This window comes from Typopeltis vanoorti, chromosome 3 (assembly GCF_054136105.1).
Source record: "Typopeltis vanoorti isolate ZY-2024b chromosome 3, IOZ_Tvanoo_1.0, whole genome shotgun sequence".
Classification (NCBI taxonomy): domain Eukaryota; kingdom Metazoa; phylum Arthropoda; class Arachnida; order Uropygi; family Thelyphonidae; genus Typopeltis; species Typopeltis vanoorti.
Window position 1 is genome coordinate 56,407,318 of NC_143551.1, and position 14,368 is coordinate 56,421,685.

The window sequence follows — 14,368 nt, forward strand, 5'->3', positions numbered from 1 at the left end:
CACTAATCAAGGTAGACAATATTCCAAGCAATCTTATTTCGGACTTTGAACTCCGAAGATATGTTAATGTTAGAATAAACAAACAAATATGACTACTCTTACCAGATACAATCTTCAATACATCAATTAATTGTGAGCACACTTATGAATTAACTTATTTACGTTAACGGAACACATTAATAAAAATTCTCCAACGATTTAACTGAACTACTGTTAATTGCGCTTCACTACTCAAAAAAACACATCAATAAGGCACTGATATCTTTCCTTGTTTACTTTTCTCAAACTAGTTAATTTCAATATAATTCTTCTCAGGGCATCATAGAATTAAGACGTAATCCTAGACTAACTGGAACTAATCAGAATTTTCCATTGAATGTCCAGTTCTTTATTTATCCGGATACGGCATTAATTTTCCTATACAACACAGCTGACTTCACTTGCAGCTAAGTATATGATTCACTATGTTTTGGCTCACTTCTAAACACTATTCTCATGAATTTCTGCCCTAGAGAACTTATAATTTTCTTCCACTTCCTTTGCTTGTATCCTACCTTCCTTCCCGCTCCGCAAAAACTTCCTCTCTTTTCTCTAATTAAAAATCTTCTATTTCTTTTCCTCTCCTTTCAGTCCGAAGGTCACGCTCTGTTCGACTCGTGCTTGTTTATTTCATGCGTCTCCATGACAACAAATGAACGCAAACATTTCGTTAATGTATTACAATGCTCTACTACTACATGAGTGATTACATAACGTTAAATTTTCACAAATAAGAATAAACAGAATATTTGAGCTATTTAATCAGCTTTTTCATTACGTATAGAATTAATTATAATAATACTTTTCGTTGCATCATATATATATTTTAGTTATTATAAATTCTGCACATATTATTGCTTAATAAATTAATAGTAGGTTAAGTTTAGAATAAATATTTAAATAATAATCCTAAATTAAGAAATAATAATTAATTTTTATACAAATCATGATTAATACATAATAAGCAATGTTAAATGTGAATGAAAAAAAATAAATTACACAACATAGTTTCATTCACAATTTAACACTACCATAATAATGGTGGCATCTGGACTGGCAGGCCATACTTTGGACACCCCTTCACACAGGATTATATGGAAGAAAACTAATGTGCTATGTAGAAGTTGTCACACATCTGAAACATTATTTTTTGTCAGCCATTGCTATGAAGAATTCTAACCTGAACAAATATGGTTCCATTAATTTGCCAAAAATTTGGGAAACTGTCATCTTTAAGAGCAACTTCCACATAGCTGTATTTTATTTTATTTATTAAAAAAAAAATAAATTTTTTTTCAGCATTAGAAGGCACCAAAATAGGAATTGAAATCTTTTGTCCATTACGGTTGTATTGTTGCACTTACTCATTGTCATGTATACATGCTGTGTTGTGTGCTGGTGATGCTGATTTGAAATTCAGTGAAATATAAGCAGTTAATAAAACATCATTGGGGGTGCTTAAGGGTCAAAGTTATATAACTGAGAGGAGACCTCCACATAGCCTTTAAAGGAATGCGGAGAACAAACCAGGGCTTCTGACTTAGTGTCCAATCCTCACCTTCTCGTGGTGCACCCTGTTCTTCATACCATAATTATTTAAATAGGGAGCCTATACCTTCTCAATTCGAGAGTGCAGTAAACTGGCCTCCACAGGCCAGCTAACAGATAGTACATTGGACTGAACCTATTGGTAATACTCTGGGTGGCTTCCCAATCAGCTAGTGAATAATCTTTCTATTGCTTAATCTATCAGGTTGTGCCTAAAGGAAGTCTAAGTATAGCATCTTTCATGAGTCACTGTTGAGAATGTTGCTGTATGTGCCATGTGAACTTGTGGATGTTCTGTGCTTACAAAAGAAAAAAGTGTTTTTTGTATTTTAAATCAGAACATCCACAAATTTACAAAATATCAGTTATGGATTTATTGCATCACTAAGAAAAGTAACAGAATGAGTCGAAGAATGTGTATCAGAATCATATTTTTTACAATGAACACTGGTTTTAAAACTTGGGTTGAAGTTTTTGTACTCCTTTTGTTGGAGTTGCGTCCACAAGTCCTTCACCCCTATTGCATGCCTCTACACTTTTGTCACTGCAGTTAAAAAATCTCACCCAAAAAAAAAAACAGAAAAGAATTGCAAAAAGTAATAAAAATATGTTGAATACTCTCGTGTTCTAGTAGATCAATTTGAATGTCATGGCGTTTAACAGTTTCATATTCATCCTTTGTATGATATTCTTGTTCGTTTGTAATTGACTTTAAGAATGTTGCTTTATGTGCCACGTAAACTTGTGGATGTTCTGTGTTTACAAAAAAAAAAAAAAAAAAAGAAAGAAAGAAAAAAGTGATTTGTATTTTAAATCAGAACATCCATAAGTTTACAAAAAGATCAATTATGGATTTATTGCATCACTAAACAGAAAAGTAACAGAGTGAGTTGAAGAATGTGTATCAGAATCATATTTTTTACTATGATCAAACATAAACACTGATTTTAACAAGAATATCATAGGAAGGATGAATATGGAACTATTAAATGCCATGAAGTTTAAATTGATCTACTAAAACACAAGAGTATTCAAAATATTTTTATTATTTTTTGCAATTTTTTTATTGTTTTTTTGGGGGGGGAGATGAGATTTTTTAATTGCATTGACACCAAGTTTTCTGTTCTTTCATGGTAGGAATATTAGAACAATTCACAGAGTAGAGGCATGCAATGGGGAGGGGTGAAGGACTTATGGATGCAACTTCCACAAAAGCAGCACCCATTTCCTTTTTTCAATACATTCCTACTTGGTTGTTTGCCTACTTGGGCATATAAAGCCTCAGTAAATGGATAAAACTTCTCCATCTTCCGTGGCTTTATACTGCTACATAAAATCTTTTCTTTACCACTTACCTTCCTTTTTTTGATATATTTTGTATATTTTTTATCTCCAAAATCATGTGATTTCTTTTACTCATTTTTTTTCTTTTATTCCTTTGTTAAATGATTAATGCTTAGATATTGTCTATCATATTAAAGAAATTTTCTCTCTGTACTTCAGAATTATGTCTTGCTACTGCTAGGACTCTGTGTATTATGGATGATTATTGGCCTAACTTTGGATGGGTATTTTGCCTTAACAAGCACCCATGCAAAGCACCCATTATGACCGTCTTGGCTGAATGAAGGAGAGGGGCTTTAATGTTACATCATTTAGTTGATGGAGTTACATTACAAGAATCTAAACATTACCTCTCAATATCAGTGGGTCAGGGATGGGACTTGCTTTTTATCTGGATTTGATTTTATAAGTTGAATCAAGAGAAGAATTAATCAAGACAAGAATTTGCTGTCTTCACTAAGTGGTTAATGTATCCATTGTCCAGTCAACAGGCTATGTGTTTGAATCCTACCCTTGCTATGGATGTTTATAATTGTCTCTAGGTGGCAGATGAATTTCATTGCCTGATGTGAGACCACTGCCCTGCTTGCTGGAAGCCTGAAGTGCCTTGAAAAGTTAGTTGCAAGGTTTCTAGATGAAGTAATAAATAAATAATTAAAATCACAAAAATATACCGTATATTATCGCGTATAATGCGAAAAATTTATGGTATAAAATACTACTTAAAGTTAGGGGGTTCGCATTATATGCGGATCCTAAAAAAATAACATCTTATTAGACTTGCACACACAATATATACTACCTAATGCCTATGCAACCAAATCTACTTGACCCACTCGCATTCGGCGACCGAGCGCGCATCGTATCTGCGCATGCGCTCTGTCACCGAATGATAGAGCACAGTTAGGTATATCGGTTTAACCACAGTTCATTTTAAATATTATTCGTTAAACAAACCTAGCCTGAAAATGAGCCAACAGAAACGTAAACATTCATCTTTTGAAGCAGGATTTAAATTGCGTGTCGTGCAGTTTGCAGAAGAACATAATAACAATGTTGCTATGAGAGAATTTGGTGTAGCAGAGAGTAATATTAGACTTTGGCGTAAACAAAGAGACAGTCTTGAAAAAATCCCCAAAACGAAACGTGCCCGTCGTGGAGATGTAGCATCCTTTCCAGAACTCGAAGAAGAGCTAAATGAATGGATTTTGACGCAATGACAAGATGGCATTATAGTAACAAGAAATGGAATTCGTTTTCAAGCTCTACAACTCAGTAATGGTAAATTCAAGGACACACCAGGTATTTCATCTATTCTTGCTTCGCCTGGGTTGTGCAACAGATTTATGGAATGCAAAGCATTAACATTACGACACCGAACAAAAATTGTGCAGAAGTTACCAAAGCAGCTTGAAGAAAAAGTGCAGTCCTTCCATAAATTTATCATAAAATTACAGAAGTGTCACGGATATGAACTTTCCCAAAATGCAATATGGATGAGATGCCCATGTACTTTGATATGCCCAGGAATTGAACAGTAAACTCAGTTGGTGAAAAGGGTGTCTTCATAAAAACAACGGGACATGAAAAAAACGCATTTTACTGTTGTTCTAGCATGCATGGCAGATGGAACCAAATTAAGTCAACAGTAATATTTAAAAGGAAGAAAATTCCAAAGCATATGAAATTTCCACCAGGTGTAATTGTTCGCACCAATCAGAAAGGTTGGATGGATGAAGAAGATGTACAATTGTGGCTGGATCCCAGGTAGCTTGTTACATCAACAAAGCATGCTAGTCTGGGATATGTTCTGGGTGAATTTAACAGAGGCAAGCAAAGAGAAAGCACATGAGCTACGTACAGACCTAGCAGTCATACCGGGTGGTCTAACTTCCGTTTTGCAGCTGCTTGATGTCAGTTTGAATAAGCCATTTAAAGATCACTTACGTGAAAAATGGAGAGAATGGATTTCATCTGGTTTGGTGAAGATGACAAAGGGTGGGAATTTTCAGAAGTCTGAGATCACCCTAGTCACCAGCTGGGTTAAAGAAGCATGGGATTCGATACCATCTGAAATGATTCAATGCTTATTTCTTAAATGTGGAATAAGTAATTCAATGGATGGATCTGAAGATCACGTCATATACGAAAGCGAGGAGGACATACAACAAATTGGAGAGCATAAAGACAACGACAACTGCTACACTGATGATGCAATCCCGACAGATGAATTTATAAATGAAATGTTTGACGACTCAAAAGATGAAGAAGAATTTAAAGGATTTTGACATTTTGTTTTAAAATAAATATTTCTTTCGTTAATTCATATTGTATTTTGACATTTTGTTTTAAAATAAATATTTCTTTCGTTAATTCGTCTTGTATTTTGACATTTTGTTTTAAAATAAATATTTCTTTCGTTAATTCGTATTGTATTATTTATAATGTTATGGAATAAGATTAACAGATCGCATTATACTTGGACATGGCATTTTAGGGCTAGTTTTCAAACAAAATTTCTAGTTCGCATTATACATGGATCGCATTATATGCGATAATATATGGTATATATAAAATCAGTAAAAATAAGGAAAAATCCTCAGCTCACCTAGGGTACAAATGACTATAGGTTTATAAAAACCTTTCAACCATATGAAGGCTGTCTACTATGCTAAAAACCAAGACTTGGTGTGGCTTCTTCAAGAAGAATGACAAATTATTCCTCTGAAACTATATCCTTCAGAGGTGTATGGTGTCATCAAAGTTATATGAACTTATTAAGCTTTGGACTCGCCAAGGTACTTTCTTTGGATGCTTGTGGTCACTTGCAGTTTGGAGAACTTACCAGAGAATTATTTCTCAATTTTCCCCAAGTCTGGAGTTGGATACTACAGAATATTGTTGGGATTTTGACTTCTTATGGTAGCCAGCCTGGTTGGACAAATGGTTAGTGTACCTGCTTTCCAACCAATAGGTCATGGGTTCATATCCCGCTGCAGGCATGGATGTTTATGATAGTCTTACCTTGTGTATTGCTATGACCTTTGCTATCCTTGTGCCATTAAAAAACAAGGATAGCAAAGCTGATGATGACAACCATGAATTGTCATCATCAGCTTCTTCTGACCCTACATGGGAGTGGGGTCACAGAATTTAGCATTGATTTAAATGTGAAGGTAGAAAAATAAAAATACATTTACACCTTTCATGGAAAAACTTCACTTAAAGCTAGCCCAGCTTCTTGGTCACCTAAAAGAAATTAATAAAAATGTTAAAAAATAGAACCCCTATTTTTTTATTTTTGTGTGTGTGTGTTTTCTCAACGCAGTTGTTGGCAGAGGGGTAGTTTTCAAACAAAATTTCTAGTTCGCATTATACATGGATCGCATTATATGCGATAATATATGTTACTATTTTATTACTACTTTACTACTTTACTAGGGAATTATAGAACATGGTGGTTTCTGGTTGCCTATTTGTGCTAGCCTAGCTGGCAGAGTGGTTAGCGTATCTGCTCTCTGGCTATATGGCTTCGGGTTTGAATCCCGCCGTGGGCATGGTTGTTTGTAATTGTCTCTGGAAAAAATAGTGGTCATGGTCGGCAGTAGATGGCATTGGTGTAGTTGCAGTCAGTTGGTGGATTGAGTGGTGAAGACAGAGTTGGAGAGTAGGTGCCCTCTCTCGATGAGTCTTTGGACTCCCTGGAGGTGTCAAATAATAATAAAACAGTATTCTGTGTCTGTAGATATGTGTGCTCATGGAGGGGCCAGTTTCTATGTTGAAAAATCTGAAATTTCTGGGAGAAAAACCCACCACCTCCATATAAAATCGGCTAACTCACCTTTGATTGAAAAGCCTGATAAAGGTTCCTCATATCAAGATGATATTTCTTTTCAACCAAAGCACTCCATCAAAACTGAGCTGTGGAGGCTCCAGTGTATTGTAGGTCTTCAAAAATCTTTCATCACCAGGCTGGTTTGCTGAGTGGTTAGCATATCCGTTCTCCAGCCAAAAGGCTGCAGGTTCGAATCCCTCCGTGGGCATGGATGTTTGTGATTGTCTGTTAAAACACTAGTGGTCATGGTGGTCTGCAGTAGATGGCATTGGTGTAGATGATGAAGGTAGTTGCAGTTGATGGATTGGTGGAGACAGAGTTGTAGAGTAGGTGCCCTCCCCTCGATGAGTCTTTGGACTCCCTGGAGGTGTGAAGTGATAATAATAACAAAAAAGTAATGGAGCTAATGTGTAGTGGAGGGAAGACATATTCCTTTTATTTCACTATTATCAGATTCATGACATTTTTGAAATAAAATGAAATAAAAGTCTGGTAACAGGTCTTTCATCATAACCATTCTTTTGTAATCTCAAAGAAATTTGAGTTCTTTGGCCAATTTGTCATCTCCTTAGTGAAAATAGCAGGCTTGGACTCCTGATATTGATATGATCCATAGATTTTGATTAGCATGATGATGCAATTGGCATGTAAATATCTGTTGATGTAGGTTGGTTTTTTGTATGTTGTAATATTTAGCTTGTCTCAGGACTGAGAAAAACCTGATATCCAGAAAGGAAAGTAAACCTTGCCTTTCTGGATGGGACAAATAAATCTCATTGTCCAGTTTCCCATTCTCATATTTGCCCACATCACTCTACTTGAGACTGCCTGAGATAAACTTGATATTTGGATGTTGGTTGTTCAGATAAGGATCAAAGCTGTATAACTGAGAGGAGACCTCCACATAGCCTTTAAAGGAATGCAGAGAACTGACCAGGGCTTCTGACCGAATGTGCAATCCTTACCTTCTTGTGGTGCACCCTGTTGGATATCTACCTGGATACTGAACGAACGAGGATGGGCTGGCAATTTGGGATTTAGCCGACCAAATTGTATTCTTATTGGCTTAAACCAGAATACAAAATGATGGTACAACATGACAAAAGCCGGCTGGGGTGTTACCGGCTAAACAAGGGCCCCCGTTGATTTCGTCAGGGAACCAGGGCGAACAGCGAAAAGTCAGCTACTGGAACAAATCTGAAAACACACCCCAACTCAACATTAGCAGAGTTCGGTACTATCAAAATAAGAAGCCTGAATGGCAAAGAAAGCTGAGGAATTAGGCAAGTATCAGATAGACATAATAGGGGTGACTGAAACTAAAAAGACAAAAACTGGTGAGATATTTCTGAGCAATAAATACAAAATATTATATTCAGGCAATGACAATCAAGGAAAAGAAGGAGTAGCCATAGTATTCAACACAAAATACGAGGCTAATCTTCTTGAATGGTAGGCAGTCTCAAGTAGAGTGATGTGGGCAAATATCAGAATGGGGAACAGGACAATGAGACTTATTTGTGCCTAGTCCCACAGAAGGTTCTACTAAGGTAGAAGTGGAGGAATTTTTTGAGGCTTTAGAGAAAGCAACTGACACAATGAAAAAGGAAAAGTTGGTCCTTGTTGAGGATCTAAATAGCAGAGTAGGAAATGATTGTCAGACATACAAAAATATTTTGGGAAAATTTGAAGAAAAGAGCAAAGCTAATAATAATGGCAAATACTTGTTGGATTTCTTCTAAGGACATGGACTGGTTATTACTAACAAAATGTTCCAATATAAAAATGTGCACAAATTCACAAAAACGGTTGAGAGAAGAGGCAAGGAATAAGAAAAGTCTCATTGACTGTTATTGTTGATAGTGATGTTTTCTCCTTGGTGCAGGACACCAGAGTGTACATAAGATTTGAAATTGGAAGTGATAACTATATAATCGAGAGCAGGATAAAATTGAATTTCATATTGAAAAGAAGAACATGTGAGAAATTTTTAAAGTGAATAAAATTTTAACAGCTTTCAGATATGAACTGTAGACTAAAATACACAAAGATTATTGAAGAAAAAATGAAAGAGTTCGAGAACAGGAACCAAACCTTGGAGATTTAGTGGCAAGCCCTGAAGAAAACACTGATTGATTCAGCCAGAGAGGCATGTGGTGAGGTTGCCTGCAACAATAGAAAAATCAGAACTCTATTGTGGATGCAGGAAGTTAAAGAGGCAGTGAAGGAAAAGAAGAAAGCATATCAAAAGTTCCTGGCTAATGTCAGCTTGTGCTCTTAGAGAATACAGAGACAAATGTAAGATAGCTAAACACTGTGTAAAACTAGCTAAACAAAAGCCATGGGAGGACTTTGGCAAGAACATAGAAAATAAATATCAAAATGGTGGCAAAATATTCTGGCAGTTGTTAAAGAAGCTTAGAAATGGATGAAAGAGTGTTGTAAAAGGATTTAGAGATAAAAAAAGGTGACATGAAAATGGGAGAAAAAGATATCCTTGAAGTATGGAGTAATTACTTTGAAAAATTGCTAAATGAAACAAGCAGTGTTAGCACAATGGTAAAAAACACTCAACAGGCATACAGTTAGGAATACATATCCATACTTGAAGTAGAGAAAGCCATCAAAGACTTGAAATGTAGAAAGGCAGCAGGAGTAGATGATATTTGACAGAAATGCTGAAGTACGGTGCTGGTTTAATACAGTAGCTGCACTGCATAGTTCAGAAGGCCTGGACAAAGGGAGAAATTCCTGATGATTGGAGTATAGCTCTCATAGTACCCATATATAAAAGGGGAAATAAAACTGAATGTGAGAATTACAGAGGTATATCCCTACTTAGTGTTCCTGGTAAGATTTATGCAGGTATACTTGAAAAATGGTTGAGAAGAATTGTGGCTGTAGAGACTGTCAGGATCAGATCTTCACTTTACGACAAATAGTTGAGAAATCATGGGAATATAACAAAGATCTGTATTTAAGTTTTGTCGATCTGGAAAAGGCATATGACAAGGTGCCAAGAGAGAAGCTGTTCAATATGCTACAGTTATATGGTGGCAATGGGGCATTATATCAAGCAATACTTAGTCTTTATTTGAGTTGTAAGTCAGCAGTTAGAATTGAAGGAAGTACAGGAAGATGGTTTAATGTTAAATCTGGTGTGAGACAAGGATGCACATTATCCCCTCTGTTATTCATTATCTATATGGATCACATTATGAAGGAAAGTGGTATTAAACATGATATCAAAATTGGAGATGTTAATGTCAACTCTTTGCTTTATGTGGACAATGTACTTCTAAATAAATCCGCTACAAGTCTGCAAGATTCTCTGACTAAATTGAATAACTGTTGTAATAAATATGATATGAACGTCAGCAATAAAAAGACAAAGACTGAAAATAGGTAGAATTGTTGAAAATGTCAACTGCGTTGTGAACGGAGAACCTGTGGAACAAGTAAAATATTTCAGCTACTTAGGCACGATTTTTAGTGAAGATGGTAAATTAAATATGAAAATAGACAACAGAATCAACATAGCTGGTATGGTAGGAAGTCAATTAAATAAATTCATATGGAATAAGAGAGAAATTAGGCAGAACACTAATTTAGCTGTATACAAGACGGTGTTCAAACCAGTTTTAACTTATGGATCTGAAGGCTGGGTCAGTCTCTAGTCAAGTAAAATACTTGACTAGAGACTGCAGATATGAGAGTCCTGAGAAAGATTAGAGGTGTGAACAAATGGTATCAATGGCAATATCATATTAAAAACGAGGATATTAGAAAAGAACGTGACATTGTCAGCATCCAGGAATGCATAGCAGAGCTAATCTGAGATGGTATGGTCACGTAAACAGAATGGGCAAGGAAAGATTAGCAAAACAAGTGTTACCTGCAAGGTTGGCAGCAAAACGACCCAGTGGAGGACCAAATATAGGTGGATTGATACGGTACAAAGTGCCTTAGACGATAAAAATATAAGGTCTGATAATGTTGGAGTCTTGACAAGTAACAGACTAATTTGGGGGAAAATTGTAGATAGGAAGTTAATAATGATGTAAATTTTTCATGTTGTACTATCATATTCTGTACACCCCTTGAGGGTTCATGGCAGGAATTTCATGATGATGATGATGGTTGTTCGGATGATTTGAAAATTCTTGGAGGGGTGTCTTCACCATAACTCCACATAAAAAAAAACAATCAGCATCTGTTTCAGAGTGTAGGTTGTAAGAGGTGCTTATTGTTTTCTCTTTTCATATGTTTCTTAATAGATAGATATTGGCAAGTACTAAAGACAAAGGTTTTTTTTTGTAGTCCATGCCTAAATTTTGTTTGTAGATGGTACCATTGTATGCATAAATTTAATACAGTGCTTTAGGAGTAATATAACTTTTCTTGAAGGCCTATCTTCCAATAATGTTATTACTTATTCTGTGGAAACATTTGTGAAAATTGAGGTGGTATCAAAACTACCCATGAACTCATTTTTTCCTTCCAACGTTGATATTTTATATCAAGGACACAAATCTTCAGCGTTCTTGATATATATGGTGCTTGTCAGTACTTTTAATACTATAATACTTCTTGCCACCCAGATGTTGGAAATAGCCGGGTTTAAATTCAAACTGAACAACCTATAAATAGGTGTGTGTGTGTGTGTACTTCTGATAATTATTGTCAGTGGAGTGTGTTCCATGTATATTTTTGCATGCTATACTGATGAATTTTGAGTGAAAAGGCTGTACTGAGTTTTATTTCTCTTGTGAATTCCACTGTCATTGGAAGTAGCTTGTTGTTCTGATCTTGAAGTTCTCTTGTAGGATTTTTTTAAAGTTTTGAATAAATGTCCAAAGTAGTTACATAATTTTATAATCATAGTCCTCTGCATCATGGATGATTGTGGCATTTCCTTTATCCATTGGGGGAATAATTGTGTGAAGGTTGACTTTTTAAACTCTTAAGAGCTCATTGTTCTTCATGGATAATTTATCATTTAATGTAATAACATCGAAAGATATTTCTTCAAGTCTCACATTGTTTATTATAGGAACAGATTCAAGCTTACCAATTTAATATTTATAACCCACACACACACACTTGCACTAAATTCAAATAAAATCAAAATTCATAGTTACCAAGAGATTAACTGAAATGACTGTTTGCAATTTATTAGTAATAAACTTGAAACTTTGTGAAATTTTAATTCATTGAAAGAGATGATGATTGATATAAATTATTTGTTTACAGTTTGACAACAAGTCCTTAAGTGACCTGGAATTAGATATTAATAAAGTACTTGACTCTGTTGATAATCCAGCTATGAAAGAAGTAAAAGGATTAGAGGAAAGGCTTTATGGGCTGGAACAGTTAATGAGAGAGGCAAAAAGATTTGAAAGTGAACAAGCAGACCTTGCACAAGTAAGCATAAAAAAAAAGTTAATCAATTTATTTAAAATAATATTATTTATTAACACTTTTTTTAGTAAAATATTTTCATATATTATATAAAAGCTTAATTCAGCAGAGAGTATTGTCCACTGACATATAAAAACAAATATTAAATTTTTTGGGATGCGAAGATTGGAAGTACAAAATTTTGAAGTATATTTTTTCTCACATATTTTTGTGCACGCATATTTAGGGAGGGAGGGAGGATTAATGCATATATATAGTAGAGCTGCAAGCCAATAAAACTCAACTTTCATATGGTGTATCCATTTCCACAAATATGACTCAGTCAAAGCCACTGAATATTTTTGCAACTAAGGCATGTTTTCCCTGGTTGGAGTAAATTCCAACTAAGCTTATTGGAGGTTGACAATATTCATCTATTATATTAGAGGTCTGATCGTAGTTTGCTACCATGTTTGATCTTCATAGTAAGGCTTCTGATTTCTGTTCCCCTTCTCCACCATATGCATTGTGGGTGAAATCTTTCAAGGATATGTCAGATACAATACAGAAATACATACCTTTCCCTGTGCAAGGGTAGAGGAGTGAAATGTTGACTGCTAGATGGTACATAGGCAAAAACTTGATAATAATAAATTCACTAGCTGGGTAGGAGTATTTCTGACCAGCTAGTGACTAATCCTGCTACTTCTTGCTCTTCAGTATTGTGCCTGGAGAGAAAATCCAAGTATAGTGGAATGCAGGACGACAGTATGTTTAATTGTTATTATTATTACTTATATGTGTCATGGAGTCAAAAGACTCGTTGTGAGAGATCCACACTATCCATTGACACAATACCTATCATAACTCTCTTTAAACTTCATTATTGGGGCACTCACAACCATCTCTGGCAATCTATTCCACTCATTCACCACTTACCAAGTAAAGAACCTTGTCCTCACACCCTTACTAACCACACTCTTCGACAAATTCCAAGTTTTCCTTTTATCTTTTAGTAACTTATAAGTTTCTATCATACCCTTCTCCTCTGCCTGTCAGCTAAACTCTGCAACTCACACACCTTTAATCTATCCTCATAGGGAACATTCCACAGACCTGTCACGAGCTTGGTCACTTGTCTCTGAATCCTCTCCACCAGTCCCCCTAGAAATACAGTTGACCAAATCTGTGGACAGTAATCAATATGTGGCTAAATCATAGCCTTATAAAGTTGGATAATAACTTCCCTATCTTTACTTGTCAGTGTGTTCTTCAACATTCAAGTAATCCTCTGAGCTATTTTATAAACTCTTGCAATATGTTCTCTGAATTTCAAATCTCTGTACACCTTCACCCCCCCTGATCCCCAGCTTCATCAGTTTCCTGTAAACTAATACCATCAATATGATACGAAGTGAGTAATCTTTTTATCCGAAGTGTATTACCTTATGTTTTACAACATTGAATTGGTAACAATTGTCTTTTGCCCACACTGCCAAATTATTTAGATCATCCTGTAAGATATCTACATCACCTTTATCAACTGTTGCCATCCCTAGTTTGCACGATTGTCAAACAACTGAATATAACCTCACATCTTCTGCTATATCATTAATGTACAAAATAAAGAGTAATGGTCTTGGTACAGAACCCTGGGGCACTACACTAATCACCCACATTCACTTTGATTTCACTCTGTCACACACCACCCTCTGATCAGCCCCCCCCCCCCCCCCTCAATCCATGCTACCAGCTTCAGATCCATCCCCATTTGCTCCAACTTATGTAATATTTTCTCATGCAATATTCTGTCAAATGCCTTTGCAAAGTTCAGCAGTATCATGGTGTAACCATTTCCTTCATCCAGTTCTGCTGCCACCTTATGAAATGTGATTAAATCACTGAGGAAGGACTTACAAAGCCATACTGCCCCTTATAGAGTATCATATTCCTATCGTCCCATTCCTGAATTTTACTTTTAACCAACTTTTCCAGTACTTGAACCACTTTTCCAGAGATACTAATTGGTCAGTAATTCTCTTCTTTGTACTTCTGTAATTTTCTGTAAGAGTCAACAAAGGAATAAAGCGTGTGCATAGTAAACCTTACCGCGCACACACTTGGAAAGTTAGAATCATTTTGTAAGACTCGCATATGTGATGGATGCGCATACTAAACTTTCACCCTCAGTCATAAGTGTCC

General features: G+C 35.6%; 1 protein-coding gene across 4 annotated transcripts in view; it reads left to right on the forward strand.

The window, feature by feature from the left end:
• The window catches only part of LOC150108169 (RB1-inducible coiled-coil protein 1-like), a 611,254-nt gene that overhangs the window by 174,423 nt on the left and 422,463 nt on the right, over nucleotides 1–14,368 (forward strand). For all 4 annotated transcript variants that reach the window (XM_090390625.1, XM_090390624.1, XM_090390626.1 and 1 more), the window contains exon 9: nucleotides 12,020–12,190. In XM_090390625.1, coding sequence (XP_090246751.1) covers nucleotides 12,020–12,190 — 171 coding nt within the window. The remainder of the gene's footprint in view (nucleotides 1–12,019; nucleotides 12,191–14,368) is intronic.